Source organism: Gallus gallus, chromosome 3 (assembly GCF_016699485.2).
Source record: "Gallus gallus isolate bGalGal1 chromosome 3, bGalGal1.mat.broiler.GRCg7b, whole genome shotgun sequence".
NCBI lineage: Eukaryota > Metazoa > Chordata > Aves > Galliformes > Phasianidae > Gallus > Gallus gallus.
Genome location: NC_052534.1, coordinates 60,633,673 through 60,647,451, shown reverse-complemented (window position 1 = coordinate 60,647,451; position 13,779 = coordinate 60,633,673). Strand labels below are relative to the sequence as shown.

The 13,779-nt window shown below is 35.2% G+C and overlaps 1 protein-coding gene across 1 annotated transcript in view; it reads right to left on the bottom strand.

The window, feature by feature from the left end:
• TRDN (triadin) overlaps window positions 1-13,779 on the bottom strand; it is a 208,455-nt gene that overhangs the window by 33,404 nt on the left and 161,272 nt on the right. The window contains exon 28 of the mRNA XM_040697502.2: window positions 9,573-9,602. Coding sequence (XP_040553436.2) covers window positions 9,573-9,602 — 30 coding nt within the window. The remainder of the gene's footprint in view (window positions 1-9,572; window positions 9,603-13,779) is intronic.

Sequence of the window (13,779 nt, the reverse complement as noted above, 5' to 3'; positions counted from 1 at the left end):
TGAGATGAGATCGTGGGAGATCATGAGGCTCTGCTATGTGACTGTTTTGTTTCCTTTTGTACTCTTCCCTAGATTTAGTGCTTGGGGTGTTGGATTAGGTAAACTCTTGGTATTGTTTCAAACAGTTGTTCTGATGTCATTAACTAGCAGCACTATCAGTTGGGTAAATAACCCCTTGTTTTTCACAATGTTTTAAAAGTCAGTCCTTAGTAATTACTTTATCTCTATTTGCTTAATACTTAAAGAAGGAAAAGGATCAGATGCAGATCTAATGAAAATAGAGAAAGCTTTGACGGAATACTTGAAGCTACATAACATCTGAATTAGATTAATGAAAATATCTAGGTCTAACCTCAGCAGAAACTTTTTAGAAATTTCTTTTATGTCATTCTACATTAATCTTGATAACTGGGATTAATAGTTATCTTGCTGTTTTTCACATTTGCTTGAAATTTTCTTTGACTCTTGTCTGCTATTCTGAATGCCAGAAGGGTATTAATTATATACAGCATATTTTTGTAAATTAGCTTCAGATATGGGTTCAGAATAGAAATCTTCTGGTTTATTGACCTGTAAATTGGTGAGGTTAAAAGCAGAACATACTTTTTGATTACAACATGTCTATTTTCCATCTGGATAATGGTTATTTGCTGTTCAGATAACAAGTATATCAAGCGTGCATACTCTATAGAGAAAGAATATGCTATGAAGGAAATGGAAGCAATACTAGAACTATTTCTTTTAGTGAAGAATAACAAAATACTAATACATTATGTAGCTGAGAAAATTATTTTTATTGGATAGATACCTGTGTATGATAAAGAAGACAGTTAGTTTCCATTAGACTAAATACGAGCCTAGTTCATCACCCATTAAAGAAAGCACAAAGATTAACAGGATTTGGACTAGGCATTAGGTGAGCACAGTCGTGACATCAATCTGTAAAATCAAACCAGGCCGAATGAGGAATCACAATCAAAAGGAGACTTTTAATGGAATTCTCAAGATTTGTGCCTAAATTTAAGTTTGCAACAGTTTTGTTCTGCGCAAGGGTTTTCGGACTGCAGATCAACTGTGTTCTCAAAAAGACAAGCAGAGAAAAAAATATATTCCTTATATTTGGACAGTTCAGAAGGCCTTAGATGATACAAACTTTGGAAAAGAATAAAAATATAAAAAAATATAACGCAAAGAGATTCTTCAGGACTTAGCACTGTACAGGAGCAGATGGAGCCTCTGTGAAGTTATTGCCTCCCTGCTAATTGTCACTTATGGGAACAGTCATAGAATCATTAAAGGTGGAAAAGTCCACTAAGATCATCTAGTCCAACCATAAACCATCACCACCATACCCATTAACCTCAGTGCCACATCTACACAGTTCTGGAAAACTTCCAGTCAAATGTTCCCACAAGTTTTCTTGGTCAGCAAACCCGACCTCTTAAATCTGCCTATGTCCTCCTTGATTCCTGCTGGCTGGCTAAACAGCTGGCAGACTGATTGTGCAGAAAAAAACATCCTAATGAGCATATGTCTAAAAAATGACTCATCAAAAAGCAGATTAGTTGCAGCAAGGTTCCTGTTAAGAGACTGGTTTATGCTCTCCCTCATCCTTGCTCTAGGTTAGGACATTTCCTTGACAGTGTATGGCCAACAGTTATGCTACGGAAGGGTCAAAGTAAAGAAAGCATGAAGAGTGTGGTTGTGAAATAAATAAAGGGAGCTGGTATGTGACTATTCTAAATTAGATGCTCTGTAAGCCTTACCTTTACAGAATCTCTTAATTTCCTTCTGAGTTCATTTTATATTTCTGTTTAATTTTAAAGATACCTTCAGGGTATTTGTCCAGGTTTCTACCCATTAAGGAAGTACGATACCACATTAGCAAGACAAGTACTAAATACTAAGAGATTTGTTGAGTTTATCTGGAAAGTCTGCAAGGAAGCAGAGAAACCAGATTTCCAGAAAGTACTCTCCCTATTGTTTAATAGCAGGGAGTATTTCTCTGCGGCATCACAAATTTCTTTGGACTATCATTTCAGCATGACTCTTGTGACTGGTGAGGACGATAGCATAAGTGACTAAGGCTGCCACTTCTAAAATGTCATGATTTGGCATTATAATTAATAATTAATTGCTGCCATTAGAACATATAGGGTATTCACCTCCAACACATTAATCTTTCTGCTATCCACTAAAAGTGAGCGGGCTGTTCCCACAGTCCCTTCTGCCTTATTTCCATTACCAGATAAATGCCTTTGTGCAGTTAGCATGTTTGTGTCCTTGCTGTTTGATTTGTCATTTACCTTAGGGCTGCACAGTGAAGAATGAATTGACTCTTGGTTTTGGGGGATTTTGCTGTAATTCTCTAGAGCCACTTGTTTTTTTAAGATTTATTTTTAACAGCAATTCAACACTATTTTATATAACTGGGAAAAACAAAAAGTAGTTCACAGAGAGAATGGAAGAAGAAAAACTTTGCCACAGGGTAAATATAATAGAACTAGCAAAGAAATACAGACATTTGCAACATTTTTAAATGTTTTTTAATGAGAGGAATTGCTTCAACTTGATTCTGAGATGCATGCCTTTAGGGAGCATCAGTAATGATCCCAATCTTTCTCTGTTTCCCAGTTTGTCAGTTAAACAATAGAAATGCACTGGGAAGTATAAGTCTTGTTGAAACAGCAATCTCATATGATAGCAGTAAAAGCTAATGTCTTTAAAGTACTATAAGTCTTAAAATCCCAGGAGTACACATCTTCCATCGACGGAGCTGGAAAGAATAAAATTTCAGCCAAATGCAGATGAGATACATGTTCTGTATTAATGCATTTCATCTTTAGGTACGTGTGTTGAAAGGCCTGAAGAGCTTCCTCTCAATATCCTCAGCTTCTGGCGTTTTCATGTGCTCTTCTCTGAAATTACGGGATGGGAACATATAGATCAGGGAGAATATGCTTAACAAGCCTTTATTTTTACTATTTATTTATTTATTTTTGCAAGTAATTAAGGTAAAACATAGCAAAGCTCAGGCCATACTTTATATTCCAAAAAAATTATTGGCATATAAAGGGTAACTGAGTGAAATCAGGCAGATTAAGATCTGTAGGATGTTAGAGTGATTACTTATTTTTCTGAATGTTAACACTAGTTTATACAAAAATAGTATTGTTTATCATTCTAGATAAGCAATTGGAGCTGAAAGGAGTGCCTTTCGCAGGTGTTGTTAATACTTATTAATATTTAGATGTTCAGTCTATTTCATAATGCCTGTTATTTGTTAAAGAAGCCAGACTAATTCCCTGGGTCCAAACTCCATGCAAATATCTTGACTATGAACTTTTTTTTTTAGCTCCTTCTTAAATATGAACAAATTTTATGTATAACCATGGACAACATTCATATATGTTATTATATAAATGTAAAATAATGGTCATTAAGACAAGATGAGATGACCTAACCAAAATCTAGAAAAGAAAATCGGAAAAGAGATTAGTTCGTATTAGGAATGGAAAACAATAAGAAAGCAATTAGAACTTGAAAAGATGGACTTTTCCCAGTATACTATCCATATTAATATGGTGATTAAATCAGAGGACTAATGGCTAGTTTCTAGGGGCAGAATATCCTGAGCATAATTTTTTCTCATGAATTGCTGCCGATCTCTTATTTTTGCTTTAATTACAACTTTCTAAGAGCACAATATCTTTGCGTATTCATTTACAACCATCTTTGTACAGGGTAATAACAGAATATTTGTCCCACGGGTAAATTTTTAGCCAATTAACCATGTGTTATATGGATATTCATGTGTTTAATCATATTATGCTGATTGACAGTTGAAAGTGTTGCTGACAATGCTAATGTACATGTGTTACACCTAACTTATAGGAACAACACAGGCCACCAATTACACAGATCACGTTTTCCTCAGAAATCACAGCTGTTGCATAATCATTAAAAACTAGTTTAACTGTCTTCATTTATTGGTAGCAGGGGCTGAATAAATTACTGCTGCACTTTAACACAAACTGCAATCATAACTGCAATTGAAATGCTGTGCAAGATCTGCTAATGTGAATTGTTTCTCAGGTTTATCATTTAGTAAGACACACAGAAAAGTGTAGTGTAGTCACAGTTTTACCGTAAAGGGACTACGAAGATTTAACTGATGTCAGGGTTTAGGTTGTCTTGTTGAGAAAATGATTTTGGGTAAGTTGAAAAATATATTGATGTAAGTTAGCATCATTAGTTTTACGTGCCTTAACTTAATAATGAGTACACTACAAATTAAGTGAAAGGATGATAAACATGAATTTTCTAACTTAATGCTAAGCATTCTAGATTAAATATTTACATTAGCCCCCACCGTCTAAATACAATGAGAATAGCTATTTAGTCTACTATTAATACCAGTAAATGACTTTCTTTTTTTGCACACACTTTTCTTTTGATGTTGGTTCTGAAAAGCCTAAAAAAAACTAAAGGCTTTAGGAGGGTTGCTGAAGTAATCAACAAACTATCCTGATGTTTATTACAGTCTGTTCTATATTTTTGTTATTCATCCTGAACTGTGTGCCTTGTTACAGCCAGGAGAAAATTCCTTGTATCCTGACGGATATCTAAGACAGATGAATCACTCAACTCCTCTCTGAGACTCTTATTTCTCTCCAATAACTCTAAAATAAGACAAGGGTGAATAGCTTCATCTTATAAGTCTCACTTTAGACTTCTAAATTTGTGTGAGATAAATCCTTTTAACAGTTAGCTCATCTGAAGTGTTTTAAATTCGTGAATTCAGTGAAGATGCATCACATGGATTGTCCTTGAGCCCAATACACTTACCGCTCCTTTGCCTACTTTCTACCTTCACTGAATGAGTAATCTGGAGTAATCTGGGTGTATTCCTGTTATGTCTTATCCTAACGCAAGTACTTGCAACATGGAAAGCACAACAGCCTGTTTCCTAAGAGCGGGCCATCACTTAACAGAGGTTTTGAATGTGAGCATTAAGACTGAGCCCTGCAGAATGCACATTCATTATTTATATCCTATAAGACTGTTGAGACAAGGTATACGGAGACCAAGAAAATTTCTGCTATTCAATGGATACTTTTCAGTCTATCTTCCATATTTCATGAAAATTCTACGTTCATTTTCCTTGAAAACGCTTGGATTTTGCTTACTCAGCATGGGAAGCCAAAAAACACTAACATATAACCAGAGCTGTCTATAAAATGAAAAGTATCTTTAGGCAGGAGTGGATTAATATTGAAAAGTACTTTGTCTGTTACTAAAGTCTCATAAAACGGTTTTTTGGTATAATAAAGGCAACTCTATTTTATTCTTAATCTGATTCAGGAGGGCAGCGCTAACAACTGGTTTGCAGGTCCCTTGGGCTCCATCTTGTGGCTAATTCAATGAATGTTACCCCTTGAGAGAGATTCCTACCTCGAGCTACAGTTAAAATAGCACTGATTATTTTAAACAACAGAGTCGTTTGTGACTGCTTGTTTTATTTTCTCACACAAAACATTTATATTTAATACTTTTTTTCAGAACAGAATTTAAATAGATACTCTACTTTTGTTTCTCCGTTTAGAAATATACATTCTGCCGGGGGGATGTGTGATGCACTTCGCAGTTATAGAATTAAGTCATCTAATTTCTTATCATTTGAAGCATTTTAGAAAACTCCATTACGGAGATGTGGCTCACATTACACCAGAGGTAACTGCAGCTGAACAGAACTCCCATGCTGCCATGGGCATTTGCCTTATTAATAAGATGGTTGCCTTCCTTTTTTTTTTTTTTTTTTTTTTTTTCCTGGTTAAAATCAAACCTAAGCAGTTCTGAAATCCAGTACTACCCGGTTCTTTTTCAGTTTGACAGGCATCATGATTTTTCTATATATTCCAAAGGGATATTGCTTTGCCTTAGCCGGTTTATACCACCCCATATGGGAACAAGAGTTTCCAAGTGATGGTCCCATTACCGTGAGCAATTCTAAGAAACTGTTTTCTACTGGATTGGCAAAAAATCAGTTTGGATCTGGAATGCATATACTTTACTCATTTTGTGCATTTGTTTTATACTAGTTGGACTCAGACTCTATATATTTTTTTACACCATGATGATGAGTTTATTGCGAAAACTCAAAATGTGATCCTGCATGCCATTTTATCAATTTTCTGTTGACGAAACTTGTCAGCTGAATGTGTTTTTGGCTTTCTAAAAACTGTTAAATGAATTTAAGAGCAAGCTGCTAGAGTGATAATACTGAAAACCAGAAGAAGAGTTGTGTTATCATCTACTAACATCAATATGCAAATAGCTTCTGTATCTCACTAACTTACAAGAGCTTATAACATCTAAAAACCTATATAGGAAATGAGAATTCTTAAATACAACCAGTCTAACCATCCTATAAGTAAGGCAGAGCTCCCTCTCTCACTCATTAGCTGTAAGGAACCTACAGAAACAGAGTTTCTGGCAGATCAGGTTCACGATTCACGTTATGCAATGACATGGTTCTTACACTTATGCATGTGGATTTGTAATCCTCTGGGATTACGTGGTTGTTAAATCCTGTTTGACTTCTCTAGATGTTTTTTTCACTAGAACCACAGAAGTAGTGAATCTTCAGGCAAGGTTTCCTAAAACTGACCTTGAGAGAGAATTTACTAAGCTTGTAAAGGTTGTTTGACATCCCCATCTGTCCATGACCTCTTCAGTCAGAAACCAATCAATGAAGCTATGAACTGAAATGAGAAATTGGCTTTAATCTGGCTCCATTTTGCACAAAGAATTTTTGGAACATTCTGTAACTATGCAACAATTTCTGAGTGATAAATATGCTGTTTTTGTTTACTGTATTAACACTTTGTTCTTGCACTGAGAAGGTCATGTAGAACTGAAAACTGCTGAAATGTTTTGGTATTAAAGTTCTGTTTATCATTTTCTTGAGGTTCCCTGAAACTGATGGGCTTTATTTCCTGTCACTGTTATCTAGTTCTGTTATAATCCATGTACATTTTGACTTGTAGTGCTTTTAAAAAGAGTTTAAACATTTTTTGTGTCCTAGCAGCAAAATTTGCTCTTGGGGATTTTAGGAAATGCCTTTTTCATGCAGAGTTGCTGCCTCTTGCCCTTTAGAAACTGACAGTTCTTTATACATTCCTATGACAGCTCCTCTATCCCACACATGTTGAAATATGGCATAACATGATTCTGCGAGCTGAAGCTGACTGTTTTCTAGGACTTCAGACACAAAGTCTTCAGGAACTAACTTTTCAAATAGAAAGGGTTAATGTATAAATTTCATGCATAAATTGTGCCTGACTGTTCTTTGCTAGAATCACTCATTTTCTCAATTTGGAGAAATCAATGAAATATGTAAGCCTTTTCCATCTTAATTCTGTTCTTTTCTGCCTTTTTCAAACCACTTTATGTCTGATTTATGCTATGTACAGAATGTACTGTCGAAACTAAGTGTCATTCCATCTTTATCTCTTCTCTTCTTATGATGGCTTGTCACTCTGTGTTGCTCATTATTCCTGCCTTTCTAGATGAAGGGTGTGGATTGGAATAAGAGGGAGGGAATAATTGAAGAAAGCTTCATAGACAGTACAGTGCCTATGTACTGCATGATTCGCATGAGAAATGATTAAGTGCTGTTTGAACTGTGCATGCTAGTACCATAATATATTTTGGATAATGAGCCAGTCAATTTAGAGCACTGCCTGGCTACTTCTATTATTTTTGCATCTGGGCAAAAAAATACTGTATACTAAAGCAAAACCAGCAAGTATTTCTTCTTTGTACTGGCAGTCAAAGGAATACACGTGCAGCCTGGAGCAATTTTCAATAATAAGAAAATAAGCAAAAAATAAATAAAATGTGACAATATCGGGAGCTAGCTAATAATATGCAATAATATTTTCTGTTTGGGGCCCACAGAAAGTTATGAAGCTGGATATGAAAGCTAAAGTATGATATGTTCACCTTTGGGAAGAGGCCCATTTTCCAGTTTAGTGCATCTTTAACTAAGACAGGAACCTTAATTAATGGCCAGTTTTCCTTACTTGCTCCAACATGTCAGATCAGCACGTTTTTTACTACAATCACTACCTTCCTTCCTGAAAAATGTTGGACTTAGAAACCCAAGAGTAAGTTTAATAAAAAAAAAAAAAAAAAAAAAAACTAAAGAAATTATATTAGAAGAATGACCAAAGCCGACTTTTTGCTCCATTCACACTTCTACATTTCTGCTAAGTAACTAGCTGCAGAAAGGGTGCTAAGTGCAAGACAGAGAGCATTTTGATGTCTGAAAACCAATAAAAGTGTAGCTGCCAGTTTTCTGATTCTCCCTGCTTTACAGGCAACCTTACGTGCCTCAGTTACTGCAAATTAATCACTGGACAAAATATCCTGCTTGATGCCTGTTCAGCAGGGTGGTTTTTTTTAATAACCAAGATGAATTTTATTATTCTCTTAAACACATGAGGTGAAATTTTGGCTCCAATGGAGTGAATGGGAATTTTGCCACTAACATCAACACAGCCAAGATTTCAATCATAAACTAGTAAAACAGTTGAGACTACTATTTTTTTTTTCCAGTTCAATTAATGACTCTGTATAGGAATAACAGGAAAAAAAAAATAAGCAGGATTAAAAATGTCTTCATGAATAGCCAGCAAAGAATGGCTCTGTTCAGCTATGTGAATCCCAGGATCTTCAAATCCTCTTGAAATGACAAAAGAAATCTCTCCCTCCTCTTTATTCCCTTTCCCCCCTGGATCCCCCCACCCCCCCCCCCTCTCCCCCCCCCCCCCCAAAAATAAAAATCTATAGAAATCTATGGATAAGTTCTGAGATTGTTCCCAGTTAAACATGCAGCATGTGGCTCATTAATCAAGTAATCCATAAAGCTGATTCTATTAAAGAAAACGTCACCGTAATGATAGAATTTCCTTATTTTTGCAATTGAATTAAAATAGAAAAATGATAAAAGATACTTCAACTCAGCCAATCCTATTCTGAAAGATAATACTATAAATAGCTACATCTGATAAATACAGTATCTTTATCTTTACATGCATTAATTACTGTTGTAGGTTCTGTTTCAGGATGAAGTTTTCTACCAATCTGTTAAAATACTGAAGAGCGACTTCAGCAAAGCTTACATTCATGTTACATGCATATCTAGAAAGAGGAAATTAAATGCACTATAGAAAGCACATTCTGCAAAGAACAAGCAGTCAGGTCAGCATGCATGGTGCACTGGAAGTTTTGTTCTCTTTGACAAATCCTAACATGATAACAAAAGCCTGCCATTTTCTTCCCAATCAGAACGACCAAGTATCTGATTCTGGGCTGAGTTTGCCTGAGGTAAAAAGGAGCAAACAATGCTGGAAATGACAACTGTGTTATCATAGATAAAGCTCGCTGATGGTAGCATATGAGGTGGTGTATGTCATCACAATGTATCACTGAATGAAAAAAAAAACATTTCTCATAGCAGTCAGAGCCTGAAAGACACTTCAGTCAAAGGAAAATAATTGATTTACCTTTCTTCTCCTCTTGCTTCCTCACTGCAGCTGAAATGAAAACAAAAATAGTATTTTTTTCACAACTGAATTAATAACATGCAGTGTAAGTTAATAATGTAAAAATTACTCAAACTTTCTAATATATATCTCAAAACTTACATATATTATGCAGAGGGACTTACTCCTGAGCTTAATGGAAATACTTCTTTAAAATCTTGAAAATATCTTGTAAGCATCATTTCCTACTCAACAGCAGTCTGATCCTTGGAGCTTGATAAGCCCAGCAGTAGCCAGGAACTAATATTTAGTTTGAATACTGTCAAATAAATTATTCTTCCATAAGTTCTCCTTTTCTTTTAGAAGAAATTGATTTCCATCCTGAGGCATGAAATTTAACTTCCTTACTAAATTTACAATAATTAAATATGAAAAGTTGAGCTATGAAAACTGCTTTTCCATATAAATATCTAGTTCCACTGTGATCCTTTTGAAGAACCCTTGACATAGATTCATGATTTACAGTCTTCCAATTGTGATCATACTAATTAATCTCATAGGTAATCCGAATCTTCCTATTTCTTATCTGATGAGAAAGAGAATTATTTCTCTCCACTTCTCTTCTGTTCCTCTTTCTTAGCCTGCTTCAGTGCCACATTATCATGTAAGAGTTTTGCATACTGCACTCCAGGACAAGATGCACCTTTGATTTATGCTTTATGACTTGATGTCCTAATGCATCTGCATTTGGAAGAAAGTTCATTCATTTATCTGCAGAAAAACTTAGGGATCTTTTTATAATTTATTAAGCTTATTCAGAGACATATTCTACTTTAATATTTCCCTCCCAGTCTATATTGCATTATGGCTAGTGACTATATATTTTTTTCCATCGTGGCATTCATTCACCTGGTAAATTCACTGTGTCACAACTCCTTCTGATCCTGAACTCTTTAGCAAATCTTATGTAATCAAAATATTTCATTACATTAGTCTTTCTATCTTCTCCTATTAATTAAGGAATATAACATAAATAGGAAAGGAATTATTTTATGAATAGGCTGCAAGATGGAAATGGATCAATAACTTTCTGTATTCTAATCAAATATTGATTTTTTTCAATAAAGTTAGGCAGCAGCTATTACATTTCTGCAGTGCTTCCTATTCTGGAACTTTTTATAGGCCTACTTAAACCATCCCATAAAAAAACGTGTTTTATTAAGGTTATGAAGCACTTATCACTAAGACACAATTTCTCTTTATAGAAACCATGCAGCCTATACTCTGTCACTTAATTTTCCAGACATGTTTTTGTTCTGACTTTAATTATGATTTCACCTTTTTCCTGACTGATTTTTCAGTCTCTGAATAACCCTTGAGGTAGTTAAAATATGTTTAGCCTGACACGCCTTTAGACAGTAACTTCTTTAGCTTCTTTAACTTCTTTAGTTTTGACTAAGTTCTAACATTTATTTTGATAGTAGACTTATGAGCTACAGTAAGACGAAAATAAAGTGCAGACTCATCCCACATGTCAGGTACTTTATGATAACTGCTCATTGCATGCTGTTACGCTGAAGTGAAAACCGCCTCATGCAGGCAGCAACAGCAAGCAGCTGGCAGCCACTAGTTGATACCGTCTTTGCCCATCTCACCATAAATTGTCCATCTGTTCATAGCTTGAGAAGAAGGTACAGTTTTAAAATATTTGTGAAACATATAAAGCGATAATTCTCTCTTGGATCTTCCTAGCAGATATTTTATCTCTCTTTGCCTGTCTTTCTAAGTTCAGCATTGCTCTTACCAAAGTCAAGAGAAATTTTAATCACATTAAGAACCAGTATAGTGAGCATCAGAAAGGACAATTTAGCCTTTCAATTGTCTAGAGCATCTAGACAATTTAGATGTTTATAATTATTTTTACTGAGTAGCAGAAAACACCTTTCCTGCCCTTTTCCTCTTCTGTTTCAGGTTTTAATGAACAGGCTTGGTGAAATGACTTCTCATTTAATTATCATCACCCATTTTGTTATTAATGGGCAAGGAATATTTTGTGGTTGAAATCCCCTGCACAACCTGGCTATCTGTTTTGTCCTAATTTGCAAGACCTTGCTGTCAGGCCTACTAAGAAAAAATTCATTCACTGGATAACATCCAAAAAATTAGCAGTATTTTTTTCTTCATTACTAGCAATGCCTTAATGAGAATACATAAACCCACTTTCTAGAATGAAAGTAGAACAAATGTGTGAGTTCTGTTTTAGCACAGAGTCTTTTGGACTCCAAATTATTCTTATTCCAGGGAGCAGGAATATGGATATAAAATGAACAGAAATCATGGATATCTTTGGGTTTAGATCACTTGGATCACCTCCACAAACCATGAAGTCACTGGATAGAAGCAGTAAGAGATCAAGCACATTACTGAGATCCTTGGACTGTATACGGACTCTGATCCTTCTTCTCATTGACAATTAATGAACAGGAAATACCAACTACCTACAGGATTCTGGCTTCTCCCACGCCTATGTGGGTCCCTGACACTTAATGCCTATTAGGTTCAAGCATGCTTCCAAAGATAAAAAAAAAAAAAAAAAAAAAAAAAAAAAAAAAAAAGTATAAAACTATAAGGACAAAGTTACACTTTATTTATATTAAAAAATTGCCTCATGTGAACAGTTTTTTTAAATTAAAATTTTAGCTCCTTTTTTTTTTTTTAATGGCTTACATTAATATTGTGTATTTTTATTGCTGTTCTTCTTTTCTAATATCCATTGAAGATTTTTTTCAGAGAAGTACTGCCTTACAATAGGAATTTACTACCTCACAGTGAGTCTCAGTATTGGCATTTATAAATCTGTCATTATCTTGATGTTTGAGTTTTAAAGCTCTGATGCCTTTTTCAAGTATTTCTGATTAGCACTGTTCAGAAATGAGATTCTGCAATGGTTGGACCACATAGGCAGGCTCATATGGCAAACTTTATACACCTATTATATATATATATTATATATATATATACATAACTTATATTTAAGCTCTATTATTCAGTAGTTTCTATTGTAATTTTACCTCCAACTTTTGCAAATTCAACATTCATTTTTCAAAAATTTGTTTGTCTTTACAAAGTGGGGGTTAGACTGTGGTCACTTCAGTTAATGCAGTTAACTGTGATCTGTCTAATACTGGATTGGACAGATCACTGTAAAATGACAAATCACTGCAGCTTCTCCATGTGTTATTCTGGTTGGCTACTTTAAACTAAGATGTCTATTGAATAAGCTTCTTGTGTACTCTTAGTTGTCTAAAAAAGGTACCAGTGTTCATAAAGGTGACCTCTTGTTCTCACTTCTTTACATGTCAATGGCTGCAAAATTTCTGGAGCACTTTCCCTACAAAGGCTTTTCTCAAACTGTCTGCCTGATCTATGCGACATGTCACTTATTATTTTTAAGAAAGAGAGGTTTAGTGATGCACAGCATCCCACAAGGGTGCTTAAAGCCACTTTGTGCACGGGGGTTACAGTTTTCTGACAAAATGTCAATATCTTGTCATACATATTCAGTGTTACTGAGTTAGTTGTATTTGGTTTTGGAAATGGTGCACGCATATGAATCCCTGCATCTAAGAAATGGCTTGTGAATATCTGTCACATGGAACTGAGCTGAATTGTCTTCAGAGTGAGCTTGTATAAGATTTGCTGTGTCATGAACTTTGGTGACTGAAAAATGATTGGATCCTATTATAGCCTGTAAGGTTGCTTCACTATACACATGTATTCAAACTGAAATCCTCCCATTTAAATTTCATTTTTCTGTTGAACTCTTGCTCCAGGGATCTTAAAGGTTCTGTACTTCTGCTCAGAACAACCACTTTCCAGAATTATGATAAACAATACTTAAAAAGAAAGCTGTTGGCCTGATGCGGCAGGTAGCATCTAATTCAAATGATTTAAGTTTTTATAGAGTCAGTTGGAGACAGAAAAGCAGAGTGCTGTGAGATACCAGTGACTCTCAGTGAACTGGCAAGGCATCAGGCATCCACAGGTAACCTGCAAGGATGCATGCTAGTCAACAGGGAAAACCAGAGCCAATATTTCTCATCTCACTCAGGAAGCTGGCAGAGGTTCTGTGAAGTCAACACTTTTAGCCTGCAATGAACTATGTCTTTGCTCATCTAAGCATTCTGCCAAAAACCAACCAGTTGTATTTCAGACTTCATCCAAGCCA